The sequence below is a fragment of the Caretta caretta genome, chromosome 7, assembly GCF_965140235.1.
Source record: "Caretta caretta isolate rCarCar2 chromosome 7, rCarCar1.hap1, whole genome shotgun sequence".
NCBI classification, from domain to species: domain Eukaryota; kingdom Metazoa; phylum Chordata; order Testudines; family Cheloniidae; genus Caretta; species Caretta caretta.
In genome coordinates, this window is record NC_134212.1 from 6,255,415 (window position 1) to 6,278,393 (window position 22,979).

The window sequence follows — 22,979 nt, forward strand, 5'->3', positions numbered from 1 at the left end:
ATTGAAGTCAATGGCAAAATTCCCTGTGATTTCAAAGGGCATATGAATTTGCTTGACACGTTTATGATAAACATCTTTAAATGCTTTTTAAAAAAAAAAAAAAAAAACAGGGTCCAGATTTCCACAGAGCTTGTCTAATCTGTGCCAGCTCACATGTAAAAGCATAAAAGGGCTTAATGAAGTGTTTGTGGAAGGAACTTGATTCATACAGTAGCGCTAGGTGGACATTTGGTTGGTATCTTAAAACTCTGAGTCATCTGGAGCAGAGTCAGGCCAATGCTTTCGAGCAGTTCACCACCTCTCTTAAAATATTTACATCTGGGTGGCCCAGTCAATATTTTGGTCAGTTTGGGCCCCCAATCCAGCGTCAGTGTCACCGCTCGAGCGGTCAAACCAGTAGGTTTTTCAGTGCTATTGTACTCACTCAGGCCTGTTGCATTCTCGAACTGCAGTTTTTATGCCACCACCGCAGGTTCTTGAACAGCTTCCAAAGGGACTCCACGATCCCCACGCTCCATCTGTTACCGGCGCCTCTCGCTCCTTGGGGACACATACACCATACTTGCAGTGCTGTACGCAAGAGAGAGCATCACAGAACGACTCTTTTCCATTACAGAATATTGACATTTTAGAAGTTAGCAATCCAATTTCCCCCTCAGTCTTCAGCCCATGTTCATTTGCCTGCCTTTTCTCAACAGCTACATTCACAAGAAGAGGAACATTTTGCAAAAGAAGCCTTCACTTACTGTTCATCACACCGGCTCAAAAACTTGGGAAAACATTTTTAAATGCTAGAGCGCTTAAAATCCCCGGTGTCTGAACCTGCCCTCATTGAAATCAAGGATGAAACTCACAAGTCCCAACTCAGGAAACCACTACATGCTTAGCTGTAACCTTAGGACACATGCTTACGGGCTTTTCTGACTTCAGTAACAATAAGAGCAGGTCACATGGCATTATACTGCTCTACATGAGATTAAGGTGAAGCAGCAGGTTCAAAACTTTTGCATCCTTAAAAGGTGAAGACCAGACAGATTGCAGAGGCCAGAAGAGTGATTTATAGAGAAACAGATAACAGCTACCGCAGCCGCAAAATACCCCCTGTTTACTGATCCTGAACTGTAAAGCAACACTAGGAGTGACGGCTTTTGAAAAAAAGCTACTTAGCCTGTAGCCAGAAAATCAGATAAGAGCCACAATGGGTCAGTAAAAAGAGACAGAAGAGCAGGAATATAAAGAAAGAAAAGTTCCCTGAACTCTAGAAACTGCCAGAATAAAGGGAAGGGAAAACATAAGAAAAGTAGGCCAATAAAAATGGTAAATAAAAACAAGTGGGGTTTCTCCACCCCCAGAACACTTTTTCCACATCACTTTACTTCCCCAGGCCTGATCTCCATGTAAAAGTTTTGTTGGCATAGCTACATCAGGTCCGAGTGTGAAAAACAAAATTACTCTCCCCAACCCTTGCAGCTGGGCCAGCAAAAGCCCTAGAGCAGGTGCAGTTACACTGGCAAAAAAAAGTCTTTTGTGGGAGCGCATCTTTTGCCGCTCTAAGCCATGCCTCCATTAGGAGGGCTGGCTGGTAGAGCTATAGAGGCATGGCAAACCCTCTCTAGTGTGGACAAGGCCTGAGAATCAAATCCCCTGAATTCTATGGTGAAACTTCAAGGGGGCCAGGATTTCACCCCTCGTGAATTTTGTGTTCCCATAGCCCCTAGAAGCCCTGCTCGGGGACCAGGACCCTTTTGTGCTTTTTAACATGGAGGGTAATTAACCACTGACATAACTCGCCCAGGGAAGTGATCAGTTCCTCTCACAATTGGTGCTGTTCATTGGAGACTGGATGTCTTTCCAAAAGACACGCTCTGTCTAATCCCACCACAAGTTATTGGGCTCAATAAATGCTCCCGCACAGAAACTACTGGATCAAATTCTACAGCCCGTGCTATGCAGGGTAGGGGGGTGGGGGGAGGGGGAGAGACACAGTGACCCTAATGATCCCTTCTGGACTTAAAATCTATAAACGTGGCTATTTGCTATATCCTATTTTCACATTAAAACCAATACTCCAGAGCCTAGAGTGTGGGGGATGGGAAAGGAAGCCAAAGCTAAGGCTACCAGTTTGTTTGCAACGCATCCTGTTGCCTTGGAGTACTGAAGGGGTTTTTGAAAAACGGATGCATATCACCTAGGTTCCAACACATAAGAAGAGTGGGATGACATAGGGCCCTGATCCTGAAAACACTTCTATGTGTGAGTAGCTTTATGCAACCAAGTAGTCCCAGGCTTGTCTACACTATGGGGGGAGATCGATCTAAGATATGCAACTTCAGCTACGTGAACAATGCAGCTGAAGTTGACGTACTTAGATCTACTTACCGCGGGCGTCACACTACGTGATGCCGACTGGAGACGCTCCCTTGCACGTCTTGTTCAGGTGGAGTCTACGAGTCAACGGGAGAGCGATCGGCGGTCGATTTAGCAGGTCTTCAATAGACCCACTAAATTGACCGCCGATGCATCGATCGCCGCGTGTCAAACCCCTGGTAAGTGTAGACAAGCCCCCAGTTACTTGTGTAAAACAATTCACATTCATGTGTTTGAAGGATTGCAAGCTAATAGCCTGATCAATGCATTTCTTAATCGGGAGTGCTTAAAGTATTTGAAAAGATGAAGTGAGCTGTAGCTCACGAAAGCTTATGCTCAAATAAATTGGTTAGTCTCTAAGGTGCCACAAGTCCTCCTGTTCTTTTTGAGAATACAGACTAACACGGCTGCTACTCTGAAACCTGTAAAGTATTTGAATGTTTAAAAAAAAAATTCCACTTTATTGGCAGTAGTGTTAAATGTGATTCTGGTTCCGCAGTCAGTCCCTATTCATGGGAAATCAATGGGATTCCCGCAGGTGCTTACTTGCTTTGGGGCTAAAAATAAATCAAACACCCTCCATCAACTTCGTTCGAGATCCATGGATTTTTCAGCGCCACTGCAACGCATACGGCTATTCCTCCAACATCGCGACAGCTTCTTGAAACTCAAGGATTTTGCACAAAATTCTTCTCAGAAAGTGACAGTCCCTGTTTCTGGGCATTTATAAAGGGATCAGCAAGAGGTTTCATCCTAACAAGATGGCTCCTGTTTTCCATGAATGCTTGTGTGTAAAGCACTCTGCATATCTCAGACAGCAAGGAATGGTGGGTGGCACCTTCAAAATCACTACGATGCAATTTTTGTTGCCCTTTAAAAATAGCTGATTAGTTTTATATCACATTTCAGGCACAATCTGAGCACTTTACTGAAGCAAAAACCTATTGAAATCACTGTTGTTTGTTCGCTGTCTGTGCAGTGCTTAGCACAATCCATGACTAGGGCTGTGAGGTAATAATTATGCAGGAATAAAGACTGTAGCTGTATAACAAAAATGATCATACCTGGATTGAGCGTTTAATGACAGAAAAACAAATAGTTTACAAAAATATTTTGAAAACAGTAACTCATGATTCTTCATAAACAGCCCCATGAGGTAGCGAAAGCAATGTGACCACTCCCTTTTCTCAGACTGTTGTGACCGTTTAATCCAACCTCCTGGCTAACGCTGGCCAGCAAATTCACCTAGAACATCCCACCTCAATCCAGTTAGCTTGTGGATGAGGAAAGCGAGGCACAGAAAGCTCTTTGCACAAGCCCACAGAACTGGTTACAGAGCCCGGAAATTCTCACCTCCCTGTTCTGTGCTCTGGCCATCTGCAAAATCCAATGTTAAACCTAAAGAAAATGTAGGGCCCAGTTCAACTCCCATTAAAAATCAGTGGTGGTTGGATTGGGCCTTTAAACCGGGGAGTCGTAAGCCTATCATAAAACAGACCTTGCAGTGAAAATGCTGCCACGCCCGTAACTAAAGTAGCACTGCTCAAATATTTAGACAAATCACAAACCATTCATCAAATGAATGCTGTGTCAACAAACATTGCTAGATTGCTGCTGAGGCTGGACTGGCACGAAAAGAAACTGAAATGGAATGGTCTCCATGGTAATGGGAGTCAGAATTTGTTGATGTACCCCGGTTTCTCTGGCACACTGGCCTCTGTTCGTTTCATATTTAATTTGTGACTGATCACTACGGCCACAGAGAACCCGTGGGGAGTTTCAACAATTTCTGCAGAATTGTCCAGTCAAAACTCCATGGAAAAGCTCTGTGTAATCTCGAGAAAAAAATCTGAAAAGAGGTTTCCCCTCTCACTGCCCCGGCTAGTTTTTACTCATCCTGAACGACACCGTGTCAGAACCAAAAAAAAACAAAAAAAACCACCCCAATGGGGAAGTATCATTGAATTAGAGAGAGCAAACTTCATCCTCTCAACTCCTCCATCCTCCCTGCAATCAGTTTCCCTCCTCTGATGGAACAGGAATGCCAGCAGGAGTTCTCTCTGCTACAGAATATCAGAGGCAAGCATACTTAAGCTCCTACACCTTGAGTTTAAATAGGAGAGATTCATGCTTTTAAAGCAGGAGAGTTCCTGGGTTCAAATCCTGCTGATCGCGCTGCGTCAGGTTACACTGGCAGCCAGGAAAACAAACTATTAAGGTCTCGTTCCAATGGCCAGCAGGTGTCTGCAGGCTCAGGGTCCCCACTGTACCGCCCAGGCATGTCAATCTACTTCCGTCCGTGGGAGGACAATAAATAGGAATCGGATGAATCACAGTATGATCTTCTCTCTCACCTGCACATACACATCCCACACCATGCGCTGCAAAAACGCATGATCAAATCTTTCTCCGTTAGCAAGAACATTGCACACACACACTGGCTTGCTGTGCAGGATAAGGAGTGGAACTGGAGAAATATGCATCCGATGAAGTGAGCTGTAGCTCACGAAAGCTCATGCTCAAATAAATTGGTTAGTCTCTAAGGTGCCACAAGTACTCCTTTTCTTTTTGGAGAAATATAGTCAAGTTTCAGGAGGGAGCTAGTTTAGTATGGCACCAGGGGCTCAGAAACACAAGTCAGGGCCAGCTGCTACCATACTAGGCTTATATAAACACTGGCCCCTCAGCACATTTAACAGAGATCTCTTCCCTACAGCTCTGCCTGCCTGCCACTTGCTAATGAAGCAAGTTGGTCCTAGGTGCGTTTGGCTAGCTGCTTACTATTTGGGATGGGGTCTATTTGCTGGATTCATTTGAAGGCGAGCTTGTCCTCTAGTCTACAGCATGCCCTGGGTTTGCCTTCCTGTGCAGGCTTGGTTACCAAGGGCCATATTGTTTAATAAGAGCCTGCCGCAGTACAGCCTGTTTTATTAAAAAGTCCTACGACGTCTGTTTCTCCATTGTCGGCCCAACCCTGCAGTCTGATTCATACATCGCCGCCACTGAAGTTTCCAGGGTCTAAGCACTGCGGGATGGGGTCCTATCTTGGGTTGTTTTCAGAGGCACAAAGGGTCAGCAGCTGTTATCAAAGTAAAGAGACATGTGGCATCAAGATGGCAGCACTGTCCCAGAGGAGAGACTTTCCTGCAGAAATGTTGACTTCGGCCGTGAAATATCCTGCCACACACAGGCTTGGCACCAATGACCCAGTGAAGCAGACTGAATAACTTATGAATGTAGGCAACTAACAGAGCTTGACATGACTTACAAGCTTCCCATCTGATGGCTAAGGACACAGAACTCTGCCAGGAAATTACACTATTGATTATGTTCAGAATTTCAGGATTTGTGGTCATAAATAGCACATCATTAAGGAAAGAAAGAGAAGGATGTTCCACTTTAATAAACAGCAAGATTAAATTAAGGAAATAGAGTTGTGTTTCTTGGAAACATACTGTGAATATTCAAGTTGTGTAACTTTCATGTCTTTTTTTGTTTGTTTTACATCGATCTTTAAATATTATTTTTGTGTTTTGGAAACACATGAATTAAAACAGAAGAACATACAGTGTCTGCCAGAGCTTTCTTTCCTAGGGGCCTATTTCCATGCCTTATGGAATGAGTGGAAGTGCTGTTGTTAATCCACTAATTAATGTCTAGACCAACTTCGAAATAATTTACGCAGACATAATTTCACAAAGGGAGGTCGTGATGGTGGAGGGAGGCATTATAACAGAGTCCACTTTCCTTTGTCTCTCCAAGAGACTCCTAGATAATTCACCCAATCTATGCATCAGGTGACTTGCTACTGACTAGATAGGCAGGGGCCAGGCAAGTGTTCCAAGACTTCACGCATGCATAGCCTATATGACTACCTACTGTCCTAAACAAGAAACCAAAAATCATGATTATGCCTCTTCTGGTTGCAAAAAAAAGCAACCACAGCTGTAATTCTATGCTTTTTGCAATTTTTGAAATAGACTCTAAAACCGCAAGAGATATGGATCTAAGTTTATAAGCCTCTTTTTTTGCATTGGGAACACAATCGCTTATTTTAAAATCGGTGAAGCAGCAATGCTGTGAAACAAAAGTAAATGATCATCACAAGTATTCACCTTGCAAAGGCCAAAAACTGAAGTTGGATTATTACTTGATTTAATTTGGTGTCAACTTCAGTGCTCTCATATTCAAAATATGTATAAGTTAATACTCCTCTGTTACATACAGAGCTTTGATTTAGGAATAAGATTTAAGGTGGGGGATGAGATATCCGAGTTGTTTTATCTCTGTTTGGACAGGCAAGCTCTTTGGTTTCCAAAGATATTTCCCTTAAAAAAATGGCACTTTATTTTCTCTGCCAACCCATATATAACAGACTTTAAACAAGGCGACTTGAGGCCAAGCATTACTGAACATACAAGGCTGCTGGCCACATCATAGCTTAGTACAAAAATAGCTACTCATTCCAAAGAAATTAACTCCAGATTTTGTACATCAGTGTTTTGCAAGATGCAGCAAAATACGAGGGAGGATTTTTATGCTGATCCAAACTTTGGAAGGGTAAATCGGACCAAAAGTCAGAGATGCTCCCTCCTCCCCCTTTTCTATAAGGCCCTTTGGCCCAGATCCACAAAGTGACTAAGGCATTGTGATGCTCAGAGTCATGACACCTAATTTTTAGGTGGTTAGAAAAATCACAGGAACAACAATGCGACCCACATAGCCAGACTCCCTATTCTATGAATGGGGAGAGATAGGTGCCTTAGAGTGTGATCTGCAAAAAGCCAGCATGCTAGGTAAGGACCCACCAATGGGAGATGCTGAGGAGAGGGGTGTATCCCAAACTCCACTGCCTTATGGGGATAGGCCCCTAAGTCTGGTCTGAGCCTATCAATGATAGTGATCCACAGCCAGGAACCCCTCTCCTGGACACTTAGCCGCCAGTGTCGTTCCTTGCAAGAATGAGTTAGGTGCCTCGCTGTATACAAAGCAGCGGTGGTAATGCCCACTAGTTAGAGCACTCACCTAGGATGCGGAAAACCCAGGTTCAATTCCCCCCTCAGGCAGAGGAGGAGAAAGGATTTGAATAGGGGTCTCCCAGGAGAGTGCTATGAGATAGTCAAATGGGGGGAGGGACTCCCTCAGTCTCTCCTGTTCAAGCTGTTCCACTGTGGCTAAATAGTGAAAGAGTCACTGGGAGGGAGGGAGAGGCAGACAGGCAGAATATGCCCAGTAGAGATTTCCTGGCTTCAGAACAGAGGGTCCCCCCCAATGCATGGCCAGACTTATGGACAATTGCCGTTAGACTTTTTTCAGACACCAGAGGCCTCGGCATCTGCCTCCATAAGGAAGAACGGGCATTTGCTGTGTACGGGAGTTGTGAATGCAGTGGTTTTATGCCACTGTGGCAGAGTGGCTGTTTGGCCTGTCTTCGGGCCTGCAACATCACACCTGAAAGGCTGATTCCCACAATTTGCGCAGCTATTCAGTAGCTGGCTAGGGCGGAGGAAAACAAAAAAGAATTGTGATTGGAGGAACGGGGGATGGCATGGGCCGCGGGGGACACTGGCCTGACTTCATTTTCAGGCACATATTTTGGGCTGAGGAGGTTTGGATGGCCTCTTTTTGCATCTGTGATTCATTAGGAATGCGACTATAATTTCTGGATTTTGTTTTGAATTTTTTAATCCCAATACACAAAGAGACAGGATGATTCTAAAGCCACGGGGTTTGGGCACCCAGCTGGAAAGCAGTAAGCTGGACCCACAGTCCAGTCTCCAGTGTTTATATACAGTGCCACAACTTGATGAGAGAGCCCCACATCAGACTATCCCATAGCTCAGTGGTTAGAGCATGCTCCCGAGAGCTGGGAGACCCCTGTTCAAATCTTTTCTTCCCCTCTGCCTGAGGGGGGAATTGAACCCAGGTCTCTCACAACACAGGTAAGTGCTCTAACCACTAGGCTAAAAAAATATCAGATGAAGCACTATCACCGTCATTACCACCTCGATTTTGAATGGGACCCAATCCAGTAGGTTAACTCTGAGTAGGGAGCCCTACCGGACTGGGCCCCACGGGTGAGCTAGGTAGTCCTCTGCCTACTGCATCCTGCTTTGTGGATTGCGCTGGGACTTGGGCGGAAAATAGGCATCCATCCAGGCACCTGGAGAGAAGCAGCCACGTGCATGACCAGAGGCAGAAACCTAAGGGCCCAGAGAAGTTCTACCCTGAAAACTTGGGTGCAAGTAAAAGTCGAGGCCCCTACAGGAGTGCACGGCAGCTGAGTGCGAGTTTTGTGGCTCACAGCGGGGCCTAAAAGTGGGATTTAGGCCCAGATCTACAAAGGTACTTAGATGCCTTTCTCCCTGCTCACGTTGTGTGTGACTGGGCTACTTCCAGATTCTGCATTATGGGACTTGTGACTTCTCATGATTTTTACCAGGACTGACCATGAAAATAGTTACTATTGGGATTAGTGCTCCCCCTCCCCCGCGACTTTGAGCGGTCCCACTGAAGTCCATGGGAGATATTAACTTTAATTTTCCTGTCATTAATTCTTACCCTGTCTGAGTGCAATACAGCTTCTTTATTTACTACAGTGCAATACAGACCCAGTAGCACATCTTATATGCACACAGAGTAGTAAGGCATTATCTATTAGGCTTGTATTGTGAGCAGTAATGAATGAAGTCGCTGAAATGCAACTCACTGGGGTAGGAGCTACACACGGTAGTTTTTTCAAGATCAGGCCCGGATGCCTGTTAAAGGGTGAAATTCACCCTGATGCAGTGGGCTACCACAAGGTCTACACACCACTGAAGTTCCACTTACGTCATCGGAATCGGGTTCAAATTGATCGCCATGACGCACAGGCCTTAGGTCGACTCTCTGAACAAGGGGGAACCCTCATGGAAAAGTGATTAAAATCGGTTAGAACGGTAGACTGAGCCCAGTCTCACACAGCTCCAAAGAGCAGTATAAAAATGGGAATATCAAGGATATTCCCATGACACCGTCCCCTACATGGATGCATGAGAAGACGTACAATTTCTGTGCCTGTGCTCTTCCATCAGAAAGAAAAGTACAATGATGCGTTATGCCCATTGCCTTGAATCATCCCTTAGCAAAACATGTTGACCAGAAAGGTTTCAGAAATGCAGAAAATTTAATAATCTATTTCTTTTATGAAAGTATATGGGTCAAATATGGCCTAAATACATTTGAATTAAAATGCATTTAAAAGAATGTATGTATCAGACCAGGAATCAGCAACCTTTGACACACGGCCCATCAGGGAAATCCGCTGGCGGGCAGGGACGATTTGTTTACCCGCAGCATCTGCAGGTTCGGCTGCTCGCAGCTTGCCATTCCAGGCCGTTGTGGACTGCAGGAAGTGGTGGCCTGCACATCCCTCGGCCCACGCCGCTTCCCGCAGCCCCCATTGGCCTCGAACCGCGGCCAGTGGGAGCTACAATGGCCGAACCTGTGGAAGCAGCAGGTAAACAAACCAGCCCGGCCCACCAGCGGATTTCCCTGATGGGCCGCATGCCAAAGGTTGCTGATCCCTGTATTAGACAGTATTAAAGACAGCAAGTCTTCCAAGGCAATGACAACTATAACTAGGGTGACCAGATAGCAACTGTGAAAAAACGGGACAGGGGGTGGGGGGTAATATAAGAAAAAGTCCCCAAAACGGAACTGTCCCTTTAAAAACGGGACATCTGGTCACCCTAACTATAACCATTAATTGTTACCCAGAGTGTTACAAACGTGAATTTTTAAGACGCAAGTCCTTGAAAACCATCAAGCATACAGCTGCTCGGGAAATGTTTTTTGTTCTTACAAAAAATTCTGATAAAAGCTAAAAAGTCTTGGTTGAAATTTTTCTTCAAAATGGTTGGGTTCTCCTGAAAAAACTAAAATCCCATAAACTACCCCCACCCCAGGTTTTGGCACATGAACACTGAAAAATGTAGACCACAAACGGAAACATTTTGTTGAAATCATACATTACCCACAGACATTTCCATTTCTGGTGAAAAAATTGTTAAAGAAAGTTTCAAATGAAACATTTTGACCAGCTTTATATTCTACTCTGAAGTTGTCCAAGCAAGGAGCCAATTTTAAACATACTAATTACCAACTGCACATATTAAACTTCCAATGAATAGGACAGGAAAACATCTCAGAGTTTGCTCAAGTAATTCCATAAAGTACAATTAGCTTTTCGAAAAGCAAAATGCATTTCATAAAACACAATAAAGGCAAACAGGAGATTTTAATCACATTATATAAGGAACAATTTAGAGGCATTTGCAGATGACACATTACTACATTAATTCCAAGTTAGAGAGACACTATCGTTTTGACATCATACACCACCAGCACTGACAAGGAACAGAAAACATTACCTCCTATATCACAAGCCAGCACGATTAAGCTCTGCCTCCATCAAAGCTATATAGAATTAGCCTGGGGTGAATTTCAGTTGTAAATTGCACTCCATACAACTGAACTTCAGGGGGGAAAAAGACTTTTAATTGATATATACACTATGAGCCTTTTAACACCATTTTTGTCTACAAGGGGATGAAACATCAGGTATTACAGACCTTTCCGGGTTCACACTCTGTCCCATCAGCCCAAGGTGTGTGTTGAGTACGACATCCTTTGTGAGCTCCATCAACGTTAATGCACCAGAGTCTTCGGCACTGCATCTGCTTCATTTATTTAAATGATCATAGTATTAAGTAATGCCCGGCTCAAGGGTGACGCACACGGTTGACCACATGACATTTCACACTAGAACTGCCATCATTTACACAATGAATGTGTGCAATATAAAACAGGGCTGGGAGGGGAAGTACTGAATAGCTCAGGGTGCCTTTCAGCGCAAAGATAAATCAGTCCTGAACCTGGATGAGTGGAGCCCACCTGAAATCAAGTTACCAGCAGAGCTGATTGGAAAATTTCTGTCAACAGGTGATTTTAACAAAACATGGGCTGCGCATGTGCGTATTGGAACCAAAATCATGACCACGATCATGAAAAATCCCCCCCGTCTCCTGCTACCAGTTCTAGTCGAACCTAAGTTAGTGGTGATCATAAGCTGTTCCCCTCTGATAGCATGTCAGTCGGCTGTGCGAAATGGAACACAAAAATAGCCACTGGAATTGGTGCTAACTGGTACCTGGGTGGGGAGTCTCAGCAAACAGCAGTGAACAATGTTTTTGCCTTTTAAAGGTAGAACAGGAGCGAGGCATGCTGCAGGGCAGAGTGAGGACCATTGTGATATGCTTCTGTTCGGTGGACAGAGGGCTTTTCTCTCCGGGGCAGTCATATGTTAAATAGCCCCTCTGTGGCTGGTCCACAGAGGACAGCTGTACGTTATAGCTCCCAGGTAATCATCTGGGGCCTGGATTTTCCAAAGGGACTAATTATTTTGGGGTGTCTCCATGGCTAGGTGCCCAACTTGATATACCTTGGAAGTGATGAGCACCCACCCTCTGAAAATCAAGCCTCTTTCAAGTGTCTCAAGTGGGACCCCTCCAGACTGAGGCTTTCAAAATCGCTAGTCACTCCTGAAGATCCTGGGTGCAGTCCTTCAGCGAAAGTGGTAGAGATTTGTGCTTCACAGGTCTTGGAGTTAAACCCTGCCGATGGCCTAGGGTAGTGGTTGTTATGGCAACACCTTTTGCCACTGACAAAAATTAACAACCTGGATACCAAAATATATTGTAAGGGGACTAACCCAGCAAAGCTTTATTCCTCTTGCATGTTGCAAGCAAAACAAAGAAGTGGAAGAGCACTTACCATGTATGGGCAGACTTGAGAGCCTGGTCCAAAAATTAACTCGCATTGTTTATTAACATCATAAATTACTCCTGGGAGTTGTTGAGGCAAAGTGTAAGTCCTTGATACAGGCTCGTCTAGTAAACACTCCCCATAACCAGTGCTTCAATAAAACAGAACAACAACAGGGTTAAACAGGGATTTGTCGGGCCAGAGCCCATTTCTTTTTAATGTATGTATCAATGCAGTATCTGTGTGCCACACAAAAGTTAACAAATTAGTCCCCAAAGACTCCTACACAGTAGCAAAATTTGACTGTCATCCATTTTACACACGGGGCTGCTCAGGGGCATACCCTGCTTACATGGTATGCGCCAGGTCCCTGTTTATAAACAGACCTGTGAAAAGAACCCAGATTGCCTTCCTCCCAGCCTGGGCCTTAACCCACAAGATCATGCTTTCTCCCTTGTTATTGTGTTGTCATGTTTAACATACACTACTTCAGCTGCTGAGAAATACAGCACAATGCTTTGGGTACCAAGAGTGAGTGCAAACTGAGAGGCAATATTGAATAGTCCCGCTACACAAACAGTGTAAGAGCCCACTTGAGGGATACAAGCTCTCAGATCTGACTATACACAACATTGGGCCTTCACCTGCTCCCATCAAAAACAATGGGAGAAGAGGGCAGGCCTAGGACACGTTCATACAAAACTTTTCATTGTACTTCAGAAGAACTCTGCACTTTGGACTGATATCACGGGCACGGATCCTGGGCCACGGTAGGGCAACCTTGTGCCATTCCGACAGGTTGACGCTGCCTGAGTAAGCTATCAGAAAGCTCCTTTTGCATAGGGGGATCCTAAAGAGGTGTAGCAGCTGATATACTAACCCCGTCCCAGCTGCCCACATAGGGAGTATGGCCAGAGGAAAGGATGCATGGCCAAGCTCCCCTTTCCCCCTTCATCCTGGTCATTTTCTGATGCCAGAACGAGCAGTCAGTGTAAGCCAGAGCAACCTGACAGCCTCTCTAATTTATTCCAGGGTCCAGGTCGGCTCCAGGTCAGCTCCAAGGCCTGCAGAGGTGGATTTCCTGGACTTTAGCAACTGCCTTCCTAGCTGTACCAAGTGCTCCTAAGACACAACTCAGTATCTGGGTCACAAAGCTTAGGAAACTCGCTGCTCAGGTGAGCGGAGATGATGAGTTCCTTAAAAGTGATTTCCATGGGGGCTAAGACTTAGCCTTCCCCATAGAGAAGCAATTCCTTGCCAGTTAATCATGAGACCGAACTGGCAGGGACTGAATCTCAGAAGTTGTATTTCTACACTATGTAAACGACACACACACACACACACACACCCCACTTCAACTCCTTTCCAAATGATGCACCCTTCGTTTTCAGTGTAACAAATGAGGGAGGCGGTCTGTATACCACCACCACCCCATATATAATGTCTTACTCTAGAAACTCAGTAATGTATTTCCTACTACATTTTGACCACATCCAGGGGTTGGTGTAGAAGTTGAGCGTTGGCGCCATGACATGTTGTTGATTTTTCCCTCCATCTTCTTTGCACTTATTATTGTCATCATGTGGCATGTTAAATCTGCAAAAAGCAAAACAAGTCTAATGAAGCGCACATTAAAGACCCAGTATCTCGTACTACAGCAGAAATAGGGTGTATAATAGCCAGAGTACACAAAACCTTTCAACATCAGAACTCTAAGTGGCAACGTGTGTTCTCGAGGTGTTCTGAAGCCAGACACTTTGGGTAAATTTCAGATGTAGTTTTCTGTGTTGCTACCTGTAGCCGTGATCCTGCAGGCATTCTGGATCTCACAGGATTGGGCCCAATGTTATGCCAGTGACAAATTTTCCCCAGCCAATCTAAACAGTCAAAGACTTTGGCTGGGAATTTGAGAGTCGATAAGAATTTGGCACCTAACTCTCTTCGGCTCCTTTGTAAATCCCAGCTTTCCACAAGCTGTGGTGAAGTTATGAAATATGGCATCGTTTTGGACTTACAGAGTTTGAAACTGAGGCACTGTCTGTACTGGGAATGGCTGTTGGCACCCAGTCACCAGCAGGGCTGCACCAGTGAAAACCCCTAGTGCAGAGAGATCCAGCTAACACAAATTGCAATCTGCATCAGTGCAGAATACCCCAGTTCCAAGCAGAGTAAACAGCACTGATGCAAATTGTGTTTTACAGCATTGTTGTGTGTCTACTCTAGGGGTCTGCAAGCCATGGATGGCTGAAGTCCCTAGTATAGTTTAGCCCTGAGAATTCAATAGCCTAGTAGCGGAAAGTTTCTAATGAAACTGAACTGTGGTTTTAGACATCTAGGGCCAAGTTTGCCACTGATGTCGTTGCCTACATGGAGTCACACCAGGGATAAACTTATATTTATCTGGTAGGTTTACAGAATGCCATCAAGAATCAATATCAGCATAAACCCATGTGAGATTTGCAGCACACACTCGATTGAACAATGCTGCAAAAATGTAACAGAGACAAAACATCTTAAGCTGCTTTGCTATTTGAAGTGGAAGAGGGGAAATGACTTGATGTGATCCAAATGTGAAGGCTGACGAGTTTCTATTTCCATTAAGATTTCGTCCAGTGAGCCAACTCTTCCCCCTGCCTCCCACACAGAGGCACTCCGTTTCAGGACCACCTCCTTTGGATGAAGCTCGTGAAGTAAGCTGCTGCAAGTTAGGGGTGGGGAAGGCCAAACCTTGGGGATTTCCATCAGGATATCAAATTAAAAAAATACAACTGCCCTTAAATATACACTGCCCAAATGAAAAACGCTTTAAGCCTGTTTATTAGAACTCACTAATCCCACCTCTGAAGCCTCTATTCTAAAACACAGTGTGTTATTTTAATTGGTGATGTAGCCATCGGATAGATGACACAACCAGCACTTGCAAGACAAAGCACTTCTTTTTCGTCCTTACCTTCAACGATTAATTGGGGGCTCAGCAGGATGTGGGGGCATTGGGAATCCTAGCTTCATAGCTGGTCATGCTCATCCACGTGAGCACTGCCTTGGTGGAAGCTGTCTCAGTCGAATGCCAAACACACTAAGCTAAATTCATGCTCTGGCATAACTACTCCATTAACTTCAGTAAAGCTACCCACCAGGGTAGGGTCGACAGGCTGAGCAACATGCAGTGGCAGGAGCCCTGAGGCGAGGTGGCAGACGGGGAGAGGGTTGCCCATGTTTACTCTTAGCTCTTCCACCACACACCATCGCAGCCTCGTGACGAGCGTGAGTGCGTGCAAGGTGAGCGGAGCACGCGCTGTGACATAAAATGGGCCAGCTCCATAGGCCATCGAGACCTTGGATCTGCTTGGGGATGCCCTACTACTGACTCCCGCCCTCGGCATTTAGAGGTGAGCTAGGCCTGAGAGGCGATGTGTGTTCATTTGATTTGGGCAGGGGGATGAGAAGGGCAGCATTCTTTTCTCCCCTACTCAATCGCCGCCCACAGCTGGGGGCTTTCTCGGACACACCATCCCACCCATTCTGTGCTCCCCCTGGGCTGGGCCTTCCCTTTGCCACTCCATGCCGCTACCACTGGGTGCTATGGAGCATCTTCAGCCGCCTTCCAGATGCTGCCAGCTGTTTCACCTCCTTGTCCTTGCATCTCCTACCTACTCATTTCTTAGGCTCAGCTATGCATCAATTCCACTTAGCATACATCTTTGGCTATTTAAATGTAAACTTATCTACATAAAAACATACACATGGCCAAGTTCATGCGCGATCGTAAAAGCAGTACTTAGTCCGTTATCTTCGCTAATTGAGCAGCTTCTGTACGGATCACAAACAGTGCCCAGTTCAGCCAGACCTAGAAAGGCAAGGGCAGAACAAAACGGTGTATTATAAAAAAAGAAACATTGCTCAGAGTTAAGCACATATTAACATTGTGACCTCAAAGGAGTAAAACAAAAAAAAAAAAAATAGATTAAGCTTACCTAATGTATCACATTTGTCGTGAGCTCTACAAATATCCTGTCTGAAAGCAGAACAGACTTGACGCTTTTAATTTTCATGTACACGCAAGTTACAGTACAAATGCAAAAATAAAAAAAAAAATTCAAAAGCAATTCTTGGTTCTCCAGCTGACATTCTCAAGCTGGTTTTGTCACACAAGCTGTCAGTGAACTGAACAAAGAGGTCTGATTCAATTGCCTATTTAAGTCAAATAGAGTTTAACCAATTTCCTTCAGTGGCATTAGGATCAGGTCCTGGATACTACAACAATTCTAAGTTGCATTTAACAGAGGGATAAGTATTTACCATACGGCTTTCCATTGCTACACTAGTTCCACAGTTGCAATCCAAACACTTATTGCCATTACTGCGCTTCCCCAAATCAATTATTTCTGACGATCACATGCATTATAAATTAATCGCTTCCAACTGTGATACTCAAATGGCTACATTATTAATGAGAAAACTGAATATACCTGGTAACAAGTACAGCGGTATCATGTTTGGGTAGATTGTTTTCTTCAGGGTGGTTCTGGGAATGCTGCCATTGGCAAAAGTTTTTTAATGTTGTCTGGGCATTATAAGATATTGAAGGACCATCCTAGCCATAAAAAATATATATACAAAAATGTGTATTTTAGTTATTTATCTCAGTGCTCACTCCCTGTGGCAAATGCAAAGAGGAAAACATACTTTCATTACCTGTTCATTATGTATCACGACTAATTTCACAATAACAATATTAATTAAATTTCCAATACTTGGGTCTTTATAGATAGAGGCTACCTGCATCAAAGAGAAATGTTCAGAGTTAATGGTGGCTTCAAACAAAGAATTAAAGCAACACAAATTTGTCTTCTGTTCTCTGACCGAGGGGAGCGTGGCAGCTCTTCACTCTCTCACTAGGTTTTGTTGTAGAATTTTATCTAATGATCTGATCATGATCATCATCTCAGTGCAAAGCCTTGAGAGATTTAGCAACACCTTGAGCATTGTTTTAAAATGAAAAGGAAAACCTTGTGTGCCAGAATCCCAAAACTTTCTTCTGGACCCAATCTTCAGTTCTGCACACATATATCATCACCGAATTACAGGGCCACATTCTGTCCTCAGATACACATCTGCAACTATTGCTAGCTAAGATTTTCAAAAGCGACTAGTGATTTCAAATGCTTCAATTTCTGGGATGCCCAACTCAAGATGACTTAAACGTTAAGTGCCTGCCCTCTGAAAATCCAGCCCTTCTAAATAAGTCTCACATTGGACACCCAAAATCACTAGTCACACTTGATGATCTTGGCCATTCTCTTCCTGTAAATAATACTTTATGAAGTTTGTACATTTTGGGGGGAGACTGGGAGGGTGTGCAGAAATTTTCACCAGATAACCTTTGTACATTTTTTGCTAAGCCTTACACTTAAGTGTGTTTTTATCTATATTATATTCTACTTTTCCATGGATAACATTGGGGAGGGGGGGGGGGTTGATGGGAGGTAATGAGAATAGAATTTGACCCACAGAAATCAGAGATGGAAAAATCCAAATGGATCTAGTGGCTGCTGAGGGCTGGTCCAGGAATGTTTCCCATCGGATATTTACTTTCAAATAAATGGGAGTCTGTATCCAAAATAACTGCAGCTTTTGGCATAGTCATCTAGAGACTCATATCACCCTTCTCAAGGGACCTTTCTAACAACATTCTATTTTCTATATCGCTGTCTGTAAGTCTTTGGGGGAACTTAAATTGATGATTTATTTTTTTTTGAAAGCTCATCTCTGGAAAGCACAGCATAAATTACCCAAGGGAATATCAAATGCATTTCCATGCTGTTCAATGTCCCATGCACCAAAGAAGAGAGTCACTGAACATTAAGCAGCAAGAGGAAACCTGTTGCTATGTTGAAAAAAAGCCTTTGTTCTGAGAAACAAGGGCACTAAGTAAACACTGACCCTAAACATGCTCTTACTATCAATCTCCTCTACTGACAGATAGCGGTAGTGTCTTTTGAGCCCCAGAATCTGGACTCTGAGTTCAGAGCATGCATCTGATTTAGGGAACGTGGAGTTCTGTAATCCGGAATCTGCCACCCATAGCATCAGCTCACATGGCTCTCTGCTTCAGTGCTGAGGGTAGAGATTGGCGCTTGGCAGGAACAGAAAGCTCATAGCTGATCAGTGAGCTCAGCACAAAGATCCAGTGGCATTTGGAACCATTGAGCCTGTGTAACCCACACACCTTCTGGGTGTGGTGTTCTGCCCCATCTAGTGGCACTGAGATCACTTAGAGAGAGAGATTAATGAGTCTGCTCTGCAGCCTTAGCTAACAGCCAGTTGGCTTTTAGCTTACGTGAGAGAGGCTCACGCACTAAACTCCAGGTCCCAGGTTTGATCCCGCCCACCGATGACCGGGGTCTGTCAGCATTACACTTGCCCTTGAAGGGGGTGAGAAAGTTAAGGAAGATGCCAGCAAAACCACCCTACCGCTGCACACAAGGCAAGACTTGCCACTGGGACTCCGACCACCATAATGGAAAGTTAACTGATACTATTACTCTTCACGAGCTTTAAGTAGCAAAGAAAATTGGGTAAGAACTCAACCTCTAAATCTCAGCATGTAGAAAGGGGGAGGGGATCCACACTCCTCACTGCGTATACTGGGAAGCCACATGCGGCAAGATTCCCATTCAGCTTGTACGTCACACGGGCCTGAGTGGGAAGGAGACTAGATCCCAAGGACAGTAGCATTAGCCTGTGGTAACCCCACGGCTGGAGACTTGGGGAACTGAAGGAGTGAGCCCCAGGAATAGTTAATTTATATGGTGGAGCCAGGGATGGAAGAACCCCTCCAACGGGACAGGAAGAGTCTCTTGTGGGTTCCGACATTTTCGAGACAAGACTGAAGTTTTGTCCATCTGAGCCACATTCCATCTTTACCTAATCCTGACTTTAGTACAGTACTTGATGTACACAAGCTATGTGTATCGCACCATCTTGGGATGGGGCGAGTAAAATCCAAGGGGGAAAGTCTTCCTCTATTTTGATACTTACTATTGACATTAATGTTAAGATATAGTGTTGCAGATTAACTCCATGGTAGGCAACCATTCTACTGTCTGCCACCACCATGACTTCCACAAATCGAGGGTAGGAGAGGAATCGCTTTGCTCTTCGGTGTGTCTTGTCATCACTTGTGTTCTCAGTCTTGTTGTTATATGTAGAAAATTGATTTCCTGCTATGCTATGTTTTAACACTGCCACGTCCGATAACAGACTACTTTCTTGCCATTGTCTTCTCCGGTTTTTCCTCTTGCTCTTTTTGTGACTATTTTCATGCCCTGTGGTTTAAAAAAAGAGGATTCCTGATTGAATACATTCAAAACCACATGTTTTTCATGTTAGGAACACACTTCAGTTCATACAACAGCTAGTAGCCTGTCTCCTACACTCATTCAGATTTGTTCTAAGTAGCTATGCAAAACAAGGATTGCACGGAAAGCCACAGTTTAGCAAAGCACTTAAACATGTTCTTAACTTTAAAGACATGAGTAGTCCCATTGAAGTCAATGACACTAAAAGTCAGATGTCTTTAAATGCATTGCTGGACCAGGACCAGAGCAATCCTGTATGTAGGAAGAATTCAAAAATCAGCAAATTTTGTTCTATTTGTATCCAGGAATTTTAACTGTTCTGTCTGCGTATAGATTCCAAGTGTGTCCAATGTGGCTATTAACCCACATAAGAGATTAAGGGCTAAATCCTGCCTCTCTTACTCAGGCACAATTGAAGGATGGAATAAGGACTGCCAGATTTGGGCCCCAATGAGTGAAGCAATTACATATGATTCATTTCTGCCTGTAACAATAGCATGGCTGTGCTTCAAATATTTTTTCCCCCTCTTATTATTCTGTGCCACCAAAATGGTAAAGGTCATCTAATAACACAGCTGCCACTGACTAAAGAATAGAACACAGGAAGTTTCACATATACTGCTTTTGATATTCAATTAGGCAAAACATAAAAAGGACCTGGAAAGTATGTTAAAAGCTGATACGAAGATGACAGAGTGAGGCGGGTGCATGGGCAAAAAACACATATGGAACATGTACAATTAAGATTCACCATCTGATTAGTAAGTAATTATAGCATTATTTAAGCGTAAGAGCAAAATCACTGGTATTTGATGCCACTTAAGTTTTAATCAGCTCATCAGAGGAAGTAGCTAATTGAATGTGATTCATCCAAGAGAAACAGCTCAGACCTGCTAAGTAACATAAAGCCAAATCAGCACTGTTCATCAAACGGCCTACAGACCTCTTAGTCTTTGTAGCTTTCCTTTAATTTCATCATGCTGGTGAAAAATATCCAATTTCCTTATCTGACCCACTGAGAAGGGTACAGGAAGCAGAATATTAGGGAACAAAGGAACGCTCAGAGTGCAAACAAGATTTCAACGATAGGGAACTTCTTGGCTATTTGACATGTGCAGTTTCCTTTTCAGATGTTTTAGTAATAATTTCCAAAGCACTGATTTTAAAATGTTAATAAATAGCAGCAGCCAGCTGAGTGTATGGCCCAATGACTGTTCAACTGAGAACTGTTAATTTGCCTCCTCCATGTCAAAATACGACATTCTAAAATTAAATGCTACCGTACAGCAAACAACACATAACTCTCATGAACTCCAACCATGTTTCCTTATGTTTGGTGTGGACTACCTTACGACAGCTAACAATCCGCACATAACAGCTATTTGAGTAAGAAGCCTGAAAAAACCCAGGGCATTCATATATAACTGGGTTACTCTACTTATCCTGCACTAAGCAGTGCTGTTAAACTGGGCATGATTCTGCTCTCATGCTAAAATAACTTCACAGGCAGCATTGGCACACCCCTGATTTACACCAGTCTAAATCAGTGCAGAAGCGAGGGAGATGGATCAGCGGTCATGTTGCACTGCCCGTCAGTACTTGGCCCGGGCCAGGGAAGCGAATGATCCAACTAGCACACCAAATGCGGTGATGAATCCTGGTCACATGCCACCCTCATCTGCTAAGAATGGCCAACTGTACCTATACGTAATCCCCTTTTCTTTTCTAGGTTTCAGCCAAAAACCTTACAGCTGTAATTGCAGCAGCTGTTTCTATTTGCTGTGAGTCGATATGGAAACATTCCCAGCCTAGGGGGCAGTATACAGGCTTGACTGACTGCAAACGAATAATTGCTATTTGAGCATCCTAGAGGGAGTGCAGGAAGCTGTTAACCATGCTCTCCAGCTGTTCTGAAGCCAGTTTGGAAGCTTGCATTAAGGACAGACATTCCTGCAGGTACACACATACCCCTTAGTTAGGAGTTGGAAGCTCTTGACTAATCAGCAGTGAATTTTCTTGCCAGGGTTACAAAACTGGCAGCCAAGTTGAGCAGCAGTTGGATCAGGGGTGGGCAAACTACAGCCCGTGGGCCAGATCTGGCCCGCCAGCCATTTTAATCAGGCCCTCGAGTTCCCTCTGCGGAGCACGGTCTGGGGCTTGCCCTGCTAGATGACCTTCTGGGGTCCCTTCCAACCCTGATATTCTATGATTCTATGCTCCAGTGCTCCAGCTGGGGAGCTGAGTCAGGGGTCGCTTCACGTGGCTCCCGGAAGCAGTGGCATGGCCCCCCTCCGACTCCTACATGTACAGGCAGCCAGGGCGCTCCCCTCTGCACATGGTCCCCGCCCCAAGCACCCCCCACCTCCCATTGGCCAGAAACCATGGCCAATGGGAGCTGCAGGGGCGGTAACTGTGGACTGAGCAGCGTGCAGAGCTGCCTGGCCGCGCAGGAGCCAGAGAAGGGACATGCCGCTGCTTCTTGGAGCTGCTTGAGGTAAACACCTCCCAGAGCTGCACCCCTGAGCCTCACTCCGTGCCCCAACCCCCTGCCCCAGCCATGAGCCCCCTCCTGCCCTCTGAACCCCTCGGTCCTAGCCCAAAACACCCTCCTACACCCCAAACTTCTCATCCCCAGCTGGAGCCCTCACCCCCCACCCCTGCACCCTACCCCACCCCGCAGCCCCCTCCTGCAACCTGAACTCCTCCTTTCTGGCTCTACCCCAGAGCCCGCACCCCCAATCAGAGCCTGCACCCCCCCCCCACACACCCCAACCCCAATTTTGTGAGCATTCATGGCCCACCGTACAATTTCTATTCCCAGATGTGGCCCTCGGGCCAAAAAGTTTGCCCAGCCCTGCAGGGAGAAGACAGCACTGACAGGTGTAACCCAGACTGCATGTGTGGATTGGTTCACAATATGGTTTCCTGTGATTTTACAGGTTAGCTGGACCTTATTGGTCTGCAGCATTTCTGTGTTAAGGTTCTGCAAAGTCCTTAGATCCAAGAAGGAGAAGAAGCAACAGGGGATGGATCACTTGATGATTTCATGTTCTGTTCATTCCCTCTGGGGCACCTGGCACTGGCGGAAGACAGGATCCTGGACTAGATGGACCCTTGGTCTGACCCGGTAGGGCCATTTTTATGTTCTTGTGTTAAGTAATTTTTTTTAATATAACAATGAGTTACAGTTAAGGGGATAGGGAAGTTTGGTACTTGCTGCCTTATTCTTGTTATTAGAAGATGCAAGCTTAGAAGTAAGTGAGTAGGGCAGTTGTATTTGTGAGACTATATAGAGAGCAGGGGAGGGTTGGAGGAGTTCATTTTTAGAATTTAGATGGAAAATATCAATACTGATTTTAAAGCTTTTTTATTTGTATCAATTTAAATGTTCACAATTGTGCAAAATTATGGGTTGTAAGGATTTGTTTTATTTTTATCTATTTTAAG

General features: G+C 44.7%; 1 protein-coding gene across 4 annotated transcripts in view; it reads right to left on the reverse strand.

Moving 5' to 3' along the window:
• The window catches only part of ADAMTS9 (ADAM metallopeptidase with thrombospondin type 1 motif 9), a 137,108-nt gene that overhangs the window by 93,122 nt on the left and 21,007 nt on the right, over positions 1-22,979 (reverse strand). For 3 of the 4 annotated variants that reach the window (XM_048858027.2, XM_075130222.1, XM_048858028.2), the window contains 9 exons: positions 19,213-19,499; positions 16,867-16,950; positions 16,641-16,765; positions 16,146-16,186; positions 15,913-16,018; positions 13,621-13,767; positions 12,181-12,322; positions 10,980-11,087; positions 425-570 (listed from right to left, as the gene is read on the reverse strand). In XM_048858027.2, the coding sequence (XP_048713984.2) occupies positions 425-570; positions 10,980-11,087; positions 12,181-12,322; positions 13,621-13,767; positions 15,913-16,018; positions 16,146-16,186; positions 16,641-16,765; positions 16,867-16,950; positions 19,213-19,499 (1,186 nt within the window). The remainder of the gene's footprint in view (positions 1-424; positions 571-10,979; positions 11,088-12,180; positions 12,323-13,620; positions 13,768-15,912; positions 16,019-16,145; positions 16,187-16,640; positions 16,766-16,866; positions 16,951-19,212; positions 19,500-22,979) is intronic. The other variant, XM_075130221.1, reaches the window with a different exon arrangement.